The 14,665-nt window shown below is 39.4% G+C and overlaps 1 protein-coding gene across 1 annotated transcript; it reads left to right on the top strand.

Annotated features, from left to right (window-relative positions):
• Window positions 1–281: 281 nt before the first annotated feature.
• On the top strand, window positions 282–1,259 carry LOC138086008 (olfactory receptor-like protein OLF4). Its single transcript, XM_068980726.1, has one exon. It carries the CDS (start codon window positions 303–305, stop codon window positions 1,257–1,259), a length of 957 nt encoding a protein of 318 aa, XP_068836827.1. The 5' UTR covers window positions 282–302.
• The last annotated feature ends 13,406 nt before the right edge of the window (window positions 1,260–14,665 follow it).

The following is a 14,665-nucleotide window of genomic DNA, read 5'->3' as shown; positions in this document are numbered from 1 at the left end:
GCATTTATGTTAGGTTGACGCTAATGGTAAACAACTTGCCTGCCAGTGAAGGAGATGTAAAAGATACGGGTTAGATCCCTGCATCGGGAAGATCCCTTGGAGAAGGAAATGACAATCCACTTCAATATTCTTGCCAGGAGAATTCCATGGACAGAGGAGCCTTGCAGGCCACAGTTCATGGAATCGCAAAGAGTCGGACATGACGGAAGTGACTGGACATGCATGCATGCTAGGTTGCTAATGCTTGCTTGTCTAAAAGTTAATCAATTACTATTCTATATCTTGGTAGTTACCTACAAGGCATGGAACCACAAAATATTTCAGAAGTTTCAGAATTTCTTCTCATGGAATTTTCAGAGGGACCTGAGCTGCAGCCCCTCGTATTTGGACTTTTTCTGTCCATGTACCTGATCACTGTGTTTGGAAACCTGCTTATCATCCTGGCCACCATCTCAGACTCCCACCTCCACACCCCCATGTACTTCTTCCTCTCCAACCTGTCCTTTGTAGACATTAGCTTCTCTTCCACCACCGTCCCAAAGATGCTGTGGAATATCCAGACACAGAACAAATTGATCACCTTTGAAGGCTGCATCATCCAGATGTACTTTTACATACTCTTTGCAAGTTTAGATGACTTTCTCCTGGCTGTGATGGCCTATGACCGGTTTGTGGCCATCTGTCACCCACTGCACTATATGGTCATCATGAGCCCCCGACTCTGCGGTCTCCTGGTTCTGATATCTTGGATCGTGGGTGTCACGTACTCCTTGTTACAGAAGTTAATGGTGTTGCGATTGTCCTTCTGTGCAGACTTCAAAATACCCCACTTTTTCTGTGAACTCAATCAAGTCTTACAACTTGCCTGTTCTGACACCTTTCTTAATGACATGGTATTGTATTTTGCAGCTACCTTGCTGGGTGGTGGTCCTTTAGCTGGGATACTTTACTCTTACTCTAAAATAGTTTCTTGCATATGTGGAATCTCATCAGCTGAGGGAAAGTATAAAGCATTTTCCACCTGTGCATCTCACCTCTCAGTTGTCTTTTTATTTTATTGTTCTGTCCTAGGAGTGCACCTTAACCCTGCTGCTCCCCACAGTTCAAGATCAGGTGCAGCAGCTTCAGTGATGTACACAGTGGTCACACCCATGCTGAACCCCTTTATCTACAGTCTAAGGAATAAAGACATAAAGGGGGCTCTGAAGAGATTCTATGAAATACTAGGTAGAAAAGGCCAACTCTGCTGGGGGAAATGAAGTGACCTTGATGGCATGACTCAAAGCCTCAGAATCAGAAATTGTGATTCTTTGATCATTGCAGAATCAAATTTGCTTCTTTTCATTGTTCCCTGGAATTTTCATTAAAATAATTCCATGTATTGATTTGTTAAGCTTACTCCTCAGCCTGATACATAGGCTTTTTATTTGTATTTTACTTCAAAATTTTCCTACATTTGGATAAGCAATATTTGGAAATACTCATGTACTTCATGAGAAGACTGAGTTTCTTAAGAAAAATTTATTCTCAAATGACATATGTCATTACAAGTAATTTTTCTCTTATTTTTCTAAACAATAGTTATTAGTTTCATTACTCATTTTTGTTTAAAGTAAAGTTGACAACTAAGGTATTTTAAATAACTTTTAATAGGTTACATTGAACATTCAGATATGGAGCTGTGGATACAGAGAGCTGACTATAAAATTATATTTAGATTTTTTTACTGCACAGAAGGTCAGTGCCCTTCACTACTGTGTTGTTCAGAGTGAACTTTGTATATCAAAATATATACATGACCAAAGGATGGCTCACTGGAGGACTGAAATGCCTATTCAGTCATGTGATTCAAGGTGACATGTTTAGCGCAAACAAGCACACTTTTCATCTTTTCCTGCTTATCTGGAGAGGAAACTTAATGTACCAGTTTTTAATATAGTTACCTGAAATAAAATTTAAAGACAGAGTAATCATGAATGCTACCTTTAAATATCAGAATAATTGGGTAGTTGAGAAGAAGTCAATTAATATAATTGTCTTCAGTTCTGTTCACTTTTATTTTTGATCAGCTAGCTATTGCTGCATAATAACTCATTTTTGTGGTAGATGCTTTAATATAACACTTATTAACAAATGAGTTTGTATAGTGTGTGGTTATCCTGATCTCTGTTTGGCTCCTCATGAATCTATACTCACCTGTCATTTTCTACATTGTAATTCTAAAGTCTCAACCATGATGTTGTATACTGTTATACTGGATGTCTTTCTTCACCAATATATGATAGTTAATCCCATATGTATATATATGTCAATCTCACAGTTTATAAAAAAATAAATCTATCGTTGATGACATCAGCATCATGGTAGCACAAGACACTCCCTTTGTCTCTCCCCTTCACCAATATATGATAGTTAATCCCATATGTATATATATATGTCAATCTCACAGTTTATAAAAAAATAAAATCTATCTTTGATGACATCAGCATCATGGTAGCACAAGACACTCCCTTTGTCTCTCCCTTTCTATCTCTGATTAATCAGACTTCCATAACTCAGCAAATATTCACCTATCCAATAACCAGGAGTCCAGAGAATCATACAATTTTACATGGTAAATTGGGTTGATTAGAACACACAGAAGAAGTGCATCTAGGGGGAAACAGCAAGAGGCAGTGCCCCCGGTCCCAGCCCAATGGTGGAGGCAGCTGAGTCCATAGACCCACAGCACCTGGAAGCACCAGTGGAGGTGGCGCAGTGAACCTGGCCTTCCAGATGCAGCATTATCTACAACCAAAGGGAACCAGGCAGCAGTGCTGGTGGGACCCTGAACCAGGTGACCCTGGATGATGCAAAATTGCCCACTATCATGGTTCCCTAAGCAGAGCTGTCAGCCACATCAGGGACATTAGCAGCACCAAGGTGCCAGTGACCCCGGAGGCAACAGCAGTGATGACAATGCACCAAGCAACACCTCTGCTAGGGGCAGTGAAGGACAAAAAAAAAAAAAAAAGTTTCTTAAAAAATAGCCAAATGAGTGAGTGTATGAGTGCTCACTCAGTCATGTCCAACTCTTTGCCTCCTCCTGGACTGCAGCCCTCCAGGCTCTTCTGTCCATGGAATTTTCCAGGCAAGAATACTGGAGTGGGTTGCATTTCCTACTTCAATAAATGCAACTCAGGTAAAAGAAACAAAGACTTGTGTTACTGTGTCACCTAACTGAAAAATACAGAAAGGACTCTTGTTACATGTTGGCTGAATTGTTAGAATCGGAAATGAACAGACCTTTACCTAAATGAAAAAGGTGTTTGTTATTTCAAACGCACTGCCAGAGGAGCTACTCATTGGGCACCATGAAAAACCGCAGTAACACAGAATCACACAAGGAAAATGACAATTTTCCAGAAACCAATCTTAACACCATAGAAGACTGTGATCAAGCCAGTGGAAAACTCAAATAGTGTCATGGAGAAACTCAGGAAGCTATAGGAACACTCACAAAAACACTTAAAGTCATAAATTAAAAAATGAAAATAAGAAACAATTTTCAAAGAGATGAAAACTCTTAAACATAACCAAATAGACATACTGGAGTTGAAGAAATCTATAAATGAGCTGAAAGATGTATTAGAAAGCACTAAAAGTTGAGCAGATCATATGGTGAAGAGAAATAGTGACCTCAAAGGTAGAATAATTTAGGAATAAGAGAACTGCTTTTCTTTTTTTAATGAAGAGACTCTACAAGAATTACAGGACTCCATTAGAAAAGGTAAGAAGTATATTGAGTATCTTGGAAGGAAAAGAGAGTGCGAGAGAAAGAAAAGATGCTATTTAAAGAAATAATAGCTGAGATCTTTCCCAGAATAGAGAATAAATAACAGGTGGAATATAACAGATGGTCCAACTTATCAATTATAATGACATTAATAATATGTCATTATTTCTTAATGACATAGGGATATATTTTGAAGCTGTATTCATGGGTGGTGATCTCTTATGATCATTTACTCATACTCTAAGATTTCCCCAGGTGGCGCTAGTGGTAAAGAACCTGCCTGCCAATGCTGGAGACTTAAGAGATACAGGTTTGATCCCTCAGTCAGGAAGATCCCTTGGAGAAGGAAATGGCAACCTACTCCAGTATTCTTGTCTAGAGAATCCCATGAACAGAGAAGCCTGGTAGGCTACAGTCCATAGGGTTGCAAAGAACCAGACATGACTGAAGTGACTTATTGCACAAGTATGCACCCATCTGTGTGTCTCACCTCTCAGTTTTCTCCTTATTTACTCTAACAGTCTAGAACTGTACCTTTGCTCTGCTCGTATCCATAGCTCACAGTCAAGTGCAACAGCCTCAGTGATGTTCACTGTGGTTACACCTGTGCTGAACCATTTCCTCTTAGTCTAAGGTATGAAGATATAAAGAAAGCCTTGAAAAGATTCTTTGGGATGGCAGTAATAGAAGGATTAATTGTCATAGGGTTAAAGAAGTCCTCATTTTTAGCAAACTGCAAAGCATTTGAGCCAGAATTTAATATTCTTTGATCAGAGTGTGAACATAGAATTGTTCTGTCTTTATTTCCTGAATTTTCATTTCTTTGATTCAACTTCTTTATATCATTGAAGTAATTCACATTTCTGTTTTCTTCTCTGTCTGATTTATAAACAATTTTCCCCTTCTGTCATTTTCTACTTTCTCAAAGCTTTCCAAACTTGATTTAAAATATCTCATGGAACAACAGACTAGTTCCAAATAGGAAAAGGAGTATGTCAAGGCTGTATATTGTCACCCTGCTTATTTAACTTCTATGCAGAGTACATAATGAGAAACGCTGGGCTGGAAGAAGCACAATCTGGAATGAAGATTGCCGGGAGAAATATCCATAACCTCAGATATGCAGATGACACCACCCTTATGGCAGAAAGTGAAGAGGAACTAAAAAGCCTCTTGATGAAAGTGGAGAGTGACAAAGCTGGCTTAAATCTCAACATTCAGAATACAAAGATCATGGCATCTGGTTCCATCACTTCATGGGAAATAGATGGGGAAACAGTGGAAACAGTGTCAGACTTTATTTTTTTGGGCTCCAAAATCACTGCAGATGGTGACTGAAGCCATGAAATTAAAAGATGCTTACTCCTTGGAAGAAACATTATGACCAACCTAGATAGCATATTCAGAAGCAGAGACATTACTTTGCCAACTAAGGTCCGTCTAGTCAAGGCTATGGTTTTTCCTGTGGTTATGTATGGATGTGAGAGTTGGACTGTGAAGAAAGATGAGTGCTGAAAAATTGATGCTTTTGAACTGTGGTGTTGGAGAAGACTGTTAAGAGTCCCTTGGACTGCAAGGAGATCCAACCAGTCCAGTCTGAAAGAGATCAGCCCTGGAATTTCTTTGGAAGGAATGATGCTGAAGCTAAAACTTCAGTACTTTGGCCACCTCATGTGAAGAGTTGACTCATTGGAAAAGACTCTGATGCTGGGAGGGATTGGGGGCAGGAGGAGAAGGGGACGACAGAGGATGAGATGGCTGGATGGCATCACTGACTCGATGGATGTGAGTCTGAGTGAACTCCGGGAGTTGGTGATGGACAGGGAGGCCTGGCGTGCTGTGATTCATGGGGTCGCAAAGAGTCGGACACGACTGAGTGACTGAACTGAAATGAACTGAACTGAATGCTTATTTATTTCATAAGGCAGCATGGATTTCTTAAGAATAATTTCTGCTCAGATGACATATATCATCCCCAATATTTTTGCTTTTGTGCTACCGAAAGATTGTAGTAAACAATAGGACTACTGTGGGAAAACTATTTTTATTATTAGCCAAGGTATTTGATATGATCTTATAAGAGAGGATATCTGAGACTACAGCTTTTTATTTTGTGTACCACATTCTTTTGAAAATCACTGCCATAACTGTCCTTGAAAATGGAGACTTGAACCTACAATGTGTTTTATAGGTGATTATCCAGTCTTATTCTTCTTTGGGATCCTGTTCTCTTATTCAGCATTGTCCACAGTGCCTACCTTACTGACAAATGATAATCCACTACAGGTTTCCAAGTGAAGTCTACACAACAGCACATGTTTGAGTACCTTCACTTAATATGGCCTTTGAGTCAGAGGAAAAATGTCAAAAGGATGAAAAGTTAAACTACATTTTTTATTACTAAGCAAAATATTTTATTTTCATGCTCTATATCTTTTCAATGAAGTATCAGTTTTGGTGTCCATGTGAAAGTCTTGTTTTCATTAAGGTCAAGCAGTGGTTGATGTGTTTATGATGACAAATTATGTATAATCACCTATAAGCGACTCCCACTCTGGTGGCTCAGTGGTAAAGAATCTGCCTGCAATGCAGAAGACCTGGGTTCAATCCCTGGTTTGGGAAGATCCCCTGGAGAAGAAAATGGCTACCCACTCCATTTTTGTTGCCTGGGAAATCCTATGGATGGAGGAGCCTGGCAGGCTACAGGACATGACTGGACATGACTGAACAACTAACACTTTTTTTCCTATGAGTGAGTGAAGAACTTGTTTTCAAACTTATGTACATAAAAGATTCTTGGTGAGAAGACTAACCCTGTGTATACCTGACTCTAACACAGGACCATAGCCTTGCTATCGAATGTGATCCCCAGACTAGGCACAGTAGCATCAGCTACTCCTGGGAGCTCATTAGAAATGCAGTCCTTGGACTCACTAGAGACCTGATGAATCAGAATTTGTACTTGAACCACAAATCTTGGTGATTTGTATGCCAAATGAATCTATGGATGTTCTGGTCTGAAAAGGATTTCTCACGTTCTTACTCTTGCCTTGCACAGGCTAATTATTTGTATTGCACGTTGTTCCGTGGTCTATGGGAGATTACTAGAATCCCTCCAGATATTGTCAAGTATTCCCAGGGGCAAAATCTCCCTTGGTTGAGAATCACTATCCAGAGTTCTAGAACTAAGAGATTCCAATCCAGACTCCAGCCCTTACTTGGTTTATGCCATTAAGTAGAATATTAAGTCCTTCATAGTCTCATTTTGATAATGGAGAATGGAGTTCGTTAAAGTACTACTTCATACAATTCACTGTTTTTAAAATTATGTTTGACAATTTCTATAATATGCTGGGGCTTCCCAGGTGGCACTAGTGGTAAAGAAACTGCCTGTCAATGCAGGAGACTTAAGAGACATAAGCTCGATCCTTGGGTCAAGGATAATATGCCAAGTGAGCTTATTGGACACAACAATGTCTAAATATCCCTCTTACAATTAAATACAAGTGTTTTATAATGCTGTAAAACATGTCAGTTCTCAATTTCTAATATAGGTTCAGTTCAGTTCAGTCGCTCAGTTGTGTCTGACTCTTTGCGACCCCATGAATTGCAGCACGCCAGGCCTCCCTGTCCATCACCAACTCCCGGAGTTCACTCAGACTCACATCCATCGAGTCAGTGATGCCATCCAGCCATCTCATCCTCTGTTGTCCCCTTCTCCTCCTGCCCCTAATCCCTCCCAGCATCAGAGTCTTTTCCAATGAGTCCACTCTAATATAGGTAGTACATTCTTAATTGTCTTGGGAAAGCTATCATGAACCTAGGGATTATAATACCTACGGTTTTACACTAAAAAAAGCAATTTATCCCTCTTTTTGAACAGGGGAAGAGTCATTTTTAGAGATTTCAGTGATTGTGTCCTTGCCATAATTCAAAGCTTTGAAGACCCATATGACCTAGTCAAGACAAACTCTTAATATCATATGTTTGAGAAATTTTGAATGTAGGGATGTGATGAGATTCTGTGAGAATTAGAGCTTTGGAAGAAGAAGAGTTAAAAGAGAAGCAATAATGAAAATTTAATTTATCTTATAAAGCAGTCTCTTAGGAACAGAGAATTAGCAGGAAAAAAATTCATTCTGTCCAGACCACTGTCTCCAAGGGAAATCATGTACATAGAGGTTAGAGTAACGAGAGGAAAACATGTCTAATGAGCTAACATGGAAGCTCTAAATATCTCTTCTGTTGCAGTCCCTCAGCCTGTGCCACTTTGGTTGGACAGGATGTGGTCCTTGCTTTTGCAGTCATACATCTGGCTGAGAGGTCAGTGCTTCATCTGTTCCTGTTGTCCTGTTTGGGAACAAAAATTTGGTCTGCCTCATCAATCTTTTAGGGAGGAGTTTTGACTTCCATAGGGAAAGCCTTCTCTCTGAATCTGCTTCCAGGTGAGTCTCCGAGCTCCACAGACACTGCAGGGAGAGAAGCAGAGAGGAGGGAAGCCAGGAACATATGCCTGACAGAGGCCAGAGATTAGCTGTCTGCTGGCTTCCTTAATATTAATGTATTTGTTTACAATCTAAAAATAAAGTGAACATTGTGCTGGGAAATGCAAGTCTCAGTGTTGACAATTAAATGGTAATAATGGTAGCCCAATTAAAAGGAATGGAAGTCATAAAATGCTTCCAGTAGATGCAAACAGTAAGTCTAAAGATTTTATTCATTAACAGGAGTGGACAAATAGGGAAAAACCTCAGGAAAAAGAAGTCTTTGGCCTTCGTTGTGTTCTATGTATTTCCGGTGTTGAAATGATAGCTTATCCCATTTGCATGTTTTCCTCTTGTGATATTCAAACTGTAAAGTCTTTCACATCATAAAGATATCACTGTTTGTGTCCTTAGCAAAAATATGTTTTTCTTTATTGTTTCCTTCTGGACATCAGGGAGATATCTTTGGACTTGGAATGTTGACAAACCAAGAGGAGATTTTATTCATTGCATCGCATCAAAAGCTGTTTGCATTTACTGGATATTTTCTCCTGATATTCATATGTCCATTCCATTCCTCTCTCTCACACTTTGTATATTTCTTTAAATAAAAAGCAGAAATCAGCCATACCAAAATGGAACTCCAAGTTTATTTCCAGGTTTATTTCCATGGAAAACTTATAAACTGGAATTTCTAGGTACCATTTAACAAATCCTTCATGAGAAAGATAATCTGATCTGACTAGCTTGAGTTGTAACTAATCGTGGCCTAAGGAGGTTGGATCTGGGTGAGGAATGCATGGCAGTAACACAACCTAGGAGGACAACGTTGCATGTGTGTGTGTGTGTGTGTGTGTGTGTGTGTGTGTGTGTGTGCCTGAGCCTTGGGAAATGAAAGCAGTTCTTTGAGGCACCTGGACTCACACATTAAGATGATTTACAACACAGAAGCCAGAATTCAATCAACAGATGGTATGAAGTGGATCTGATAAAATCATGGGAAGCTTTTATGATTAAATTCATAAAATGCTGGGAACAACACAGGAGGAGTGATTCTCTGTGGACTGAAGGTTCACCTGTAGTGGGGAGGCCACCTTGTTCCTCAGTACCCCTGACACCATCTCTAATCAATCCTTGTCTAGCTTATTCCTCTGCCCCACTGGCTTCCTTGTTTGGATCTGAACATGTGTAATGAGCATCTTCTTCAGTTAACTTTGCAGTGGCCAGGCACACACTTCTGATGTCAAACTAGATCCTTCTCTCTTTCTTAGCTATCTGTTCAATTATCACCTTGCTTTCTGACCCTGCCTGAACCCTCAGTACAAAATAATACCTCCTACAACTCTCTTCTTTATATCTGGCTTTGTTTTCTTTATAACATTTGACACCAGCTGACATATAATATTTTATTTGCGCATCATCTCTCATCATCCTTGGATGGTGGGAGATTTGTTTTCCACCACTCTCTACTTATTGCCTGCATGTACTTGAAACAGTTGGCACACAATTTATATTTCTCAAAAATATGAAACAATTTCTCATTAAATCTCTAGAATATATGACTTCTGGAAATATTTTCAGAATGGGACAAATATTCCTAGTCAGAAATGAAATGGAGTATGCCCTCAAAGAGAACTTACCTGTAAATAAAATATTAACATTGATTTCTAAAGAGCTAAATAGTTTTAGCTATGTGAATTATGTCAGTTGTAAAAATTAGTCATGTTATTTATTTTTCCTGTTAGTCACCTCCACCACATGGAACCAGTGAATAATACACAAATTTCAAAATTCCTTCTTCTGGAGCTTTCAGAGGAACCAAAACTACAGCTGCTCACATTTGAACTTTTCCTCTCCATCCATGTTCCTGATGACTGCATTTGGAAACTTGTTCATTATCTTGGCCATCAGCTCAGACACCCACCTCCACACTCCCACGTACTTCTTCCTCTCCAAACTGTCCTTTGCAGACATCTGTTTTGCTTACACCACCATCCCAAAAATGCTGGTAAATATTCAGAGACAGAACAAAGTTATATACCTATGACGGCTGTGTCACCTAGACGTATTTTTACATTCTCTTTGGAGAACTAGATGATGTCCTCCTAACTGTGATGGAGGACATCCTATGACCTCTTTGTGGCCATTTGCCACCCTTTGAATACAAGGTCATCATGAGCCTCCATCTCTGTGGATTGCTGGTTCTGACATCCTGGGTAGTGGTTGCCATGTATTCCTTGCTACATAGCTTGTGCAAATTCCTCACTGTTTCTATGAACTCAATCAGTTGGTACAACTTTCCTGTTCTGACAACATTCTTAATAACATAGTGATGTATGTTGCAGTTGCCCTGCTAGGTGGGTCTTTTTGCTGGTATCCTTTACTCTTTTTCTAAAATAGTTTCATGTATATGACATTCTAGGAATCTGCAAACTAAAATGGACTGGAATGGGTGAATTTAACTCAGATGACTATTATATCTACTACTGTGGGCAGGAATCCCATAGAAGAAATGGAGTAGAATCATGGTCAATGAAAGAGTCCAAAATGCAGTACTTGAATGCAATCTCAGAAACAACACAATGATCTCTGTTCATTTCCAAGGCAAACCATTTGATATCACAGTGATCCAAGCCTATGCCCCAACCAGTAATGTTGAAAAGTTGAAATTGAACGGTTCTATGAAGACCTACGAGACTGTTTAGAACTAACACCCCCAAAAAGATGTCCTTTTCACTATAGGGGACTGGAATGCAAAAGTAGGAAGTCAAGAAACACCTGGAGTAACAGGCAAACTTGGCCTTGGAGTACAGAATGAAGCAGGGCAAAGGCTAATAGAGTTTTGCCAAGATATTGCACTGGTCATAGCAAACACCCTCTTCCAACAACACAAGAGAAGACTCTACACATGGACATCACCAGATGGTCAACACAAATCAGATTGATTATATTCTTTGCAGCCAAAGATGGAGAAGCTCTATACAGTCAGCAAAAACAAGACTGGGAGCTGAGTGTGGCTCAGATCATGAAGTCCTTATTACCAAATTCAGACTTAAATTGAAGAAAGTAGGGAAAACCACTAGACAATTCAGGTATGACCTAAATCAAATCCCTTATGATTATACGGTGGAAGTGAGAAATAGATTTAAGGGACTAGATCTGACAGACAGAATGCCTGATGAACTATGGACGGAGGTTTGTGACACTGTACAGGAGACAGGGATCAAGACCATCCCCATGGAAAAGAAATGCAAAAAAGCAAAATGGCTATCTGAGGAGGCTTTACAAACAGCTGTGAAAAGAAGAGAAGTGAAAAGCAAAGGAGAAAAGGAAAGATATAAACATTTGAATGCAGAGTTCCAAAGAATAGCAAGGAGAGATAAGAAAGCCTTCTTCAGTGATTAATGCAAAGAAATAGAGGAAAACAACAGAATGGGAAAGACTAGAGATCTCTTCAAGAAAATTAGAGATATCAAGGGTACATTCCATGCAAAGATGGGCTTGATAAAGGACAGAAATGGTATGGACCTAACAGAAGCAGAAGATATTAAGAAGAGGTGGCAGGAATACACAGAAGAACTGTACAAAAAAGATGTTCATGACCCAGATAATCACGATTGTGTGATCACTCACCTAGAGTCAGACATCCTGGAATGTGAAGTGAAGTGGGCCTTAGAAAGCATCACTACGAACAAAGCTAGTGGAGGTGATGGAATTCCAGTGGAGCTGTTTCAAATCCTGAAAGATGATGCTGTGAAAGTGCTGCACTCAATATGCCAGCAAATATGGAAAACTCAGCAGTGGCCACAAGACTGGAAAAGGTCAGTTTTCATTCCAATCCCTAAGAAAGGCAATGCCAAAGAATGATCAAACTACTGCACAATTGCACTCATCTTACATGCTAGTAAAGTAATGCTCAAAATTCTCTAAGCCAGGCTTCAGCAATATGTGAACTGTGAACTTCCAGATGTTCAAGCTGGTTTTAGAAAAGGCAGAGGAACCAGAGATCAAATTGCCAACATCCGCTGGATCACCAAAACAGCAAGAGGGTTCCAGAAAAAATCTATTTCTGCTTTATTGACTATGCCAAGCCCTTTGACTGTGTGGATCACAATAAACTGTGGAAAATTCTGAAAGAGGTGGCCATACCAGATCACATGACCTGCCTCTTGAGAAACCTATATGCAGGTCAGGAAGCAACAGTTATAACTGGACACGGAACAACAGATTGGTTCCAAATAGGAAAAGGAGTACATCAAGGCTATATATTGTCACCCTGCTTATTTAACTTCTATGCAGAGTACATCATGAGAAACACTGGGCTTGAAGAAGCACAAGCTTGAATCAAGGTTGCCGGGAGACATATCAGTAACCTCAAATATGCAGAAAGTGAAGATGAACTAAAAAGCCTCTTTGACTTATGTGAAAAACGAGAGTGAAAAAGTTGACTTAAAGCTCAACATTCAGAAACTAAGATCATGGCATCTGGTTCCATCACTTCATGGGAAATAGATGGGGAAACAGTGGAAATAGTGGCTGACTTTATTTTGGAGGGCTTCAAAGTCAGTGCAGATGGTGACTGCAGCCATGAAATTAAGACACTTACTCCTTGGAAGGAAAGTTATTACCAACCTAGATAATATATTCAAAAGCAGAGATATTACTTTGCCAACAAAGGTCCATCTAGTCAAGACTATGGTTTTCCAGTGGTCATATATGGATATGAGAGTTGCACTGTGAAGAAAGCTGAGCACTGAAGAATTGATGCTTTTGAACTGTGGTGTTGGAGAAGACTCTTGAGAGTCCCTTGGACTGCAAGAAGATCCAACCAGTGCATCCTAAAGGAGAACAGTCTGGGCGTTCATTGGAAGGAATGATGCTGAAGCTGAAACTCCAATACTTTGGCCTCCTCATGCGAAGAGTTGACTCATTGGAAAAGACCCTGATGCTGGGAGGGTTTGAGGGCAGGCGGAGAAGGGGATGACAGAGGATGAGACGGCTGGATGGCATCATGGACTCGATGCGCATGAGTTGATGAAGTGCCCTTGATTGGATAACTCAAAGCCTCAGAACCAGAAATTGTGGTTCTTGATCACTGTGAAATAAAATTTACTTCATCATCTGATTTCCTTGGATTTCCATTTTATAATTCAGTTTCTTTGTGTAATTTTAGGGTTTGCCTGGTAGCTGAGATGGTAAAGAGTCTGCCTGCAAAGCAAAAAACCCTGGTTCAAGCCTTGAGTTGAGAAGATCCCCTGGAGAACTGCATAGCAACCCACTCCAGTATTCTTGCCTGGAGAATCCCATGTACAGAGGAGCCTGGTGAGCTAGAGTCTATGGGGTTGCAAAGAGTTCGGCATGACTGAGTGAGTTTCACTCTCACTGTGTACTTTTAGTAGCTCTCTTTATTAAACGTTAGCCTCAGTTATAAACATAGGCAGTTTTTATTTTTTTTCTACTTCAAAATTTTCCTACCTTGGGATCAAAAATACCTGGAAATTCCATTTCTTTGATGGGGTGTCATAGGTTTATTAAGAATAATTACTTCTCAAATTAAATATGTCATCCTAAGTAATTTCTTCTCTTTCCCTGAAATGATGAGTTGCATTATTCATTTAAAACATACATTTAAGAACCAAAATATTTATATTATTTTTTTAATTTAAATTTATTTATTTTAATTGGAGGTTAATTACTTTACAATATTGTATTGGTTTTATTTTTTAAAGTTGGTTGAATCAGTGATACAGAAATATGACTTTAAAATTATAGGAGGATTTTAACTATGCAGTAGGTTGGAACTCAACCCTCTTTTTGTTCAAAGGTCAACTTGTGTGTCTATATACACTGCTTTAGCCAAAAAGTTGATTTTTTTTTTTTTTCCCGTACCATACCATCTTGGGCTTTCCTGGTGACTCAGAAGGTAAGAAACTGCCTGCAATACAGGAGACCCAGGTTTGATCCCTGGGTCAGGAAAATCCCCTGGCGAAGGAAATGACTACCCTCTTCACTTTCTTGCCTGGAGAATTCCATGGAGAGGGGAGCCTGGTGGGCTACAGTCCACAGGGTCCCAAGGAATCGAACACGACTGGAAGCAATTAGCATGCACATATATTGGATAGCATATTTTAATATTTTCATTGAATTATTTCATTGTTTCCTTTTGAAAACTTCCAATGATTCCTACAAATATAACTCTTCCGATTGCTTTAAACAAAATAACTCAAATTTTTCTAAATTTCATCATAAACACTAAGGGGGAAGCAGATAAACTGTAACTCTTATATATCCCCTATATATTCAATACAAAGGCATTTCTTCAACTTCATTATCAAAAATTACTCATAAGACAACTTGAATCTACCTGTTCATGGGATTCAAGGTCAGCATCAGCATACCGGCCTTG

Source organism: Capricornis sumatraensis, chromosome 9, assembly GCF_032405125.1.
Source record: "Capricornis sumatraensis isolate serow.1 chromosome 9, serow.2, whole genome shotgun sequence".
Lineage (NCBI taxonomy): Eukaryota > Metazoa > Chordata > Mammalia > Artiodactyla > Bovidae > Capricornis > Capricornis sumatraensis.
Note: the sequence above shows the minus strand (reverse complement) of the source record. Positions and strands in the feature narration are given on the sequence as shown.

What these genes read in the sequence shown, in the direction of transcription:
- LOC138086008 (XM_068980726.1), top strand. Translation starts at nt 303, where the DNA reads ATGGAACCACAAAATATTTCAGAAGTTTCAGAATTTCTTCTCATGGAA.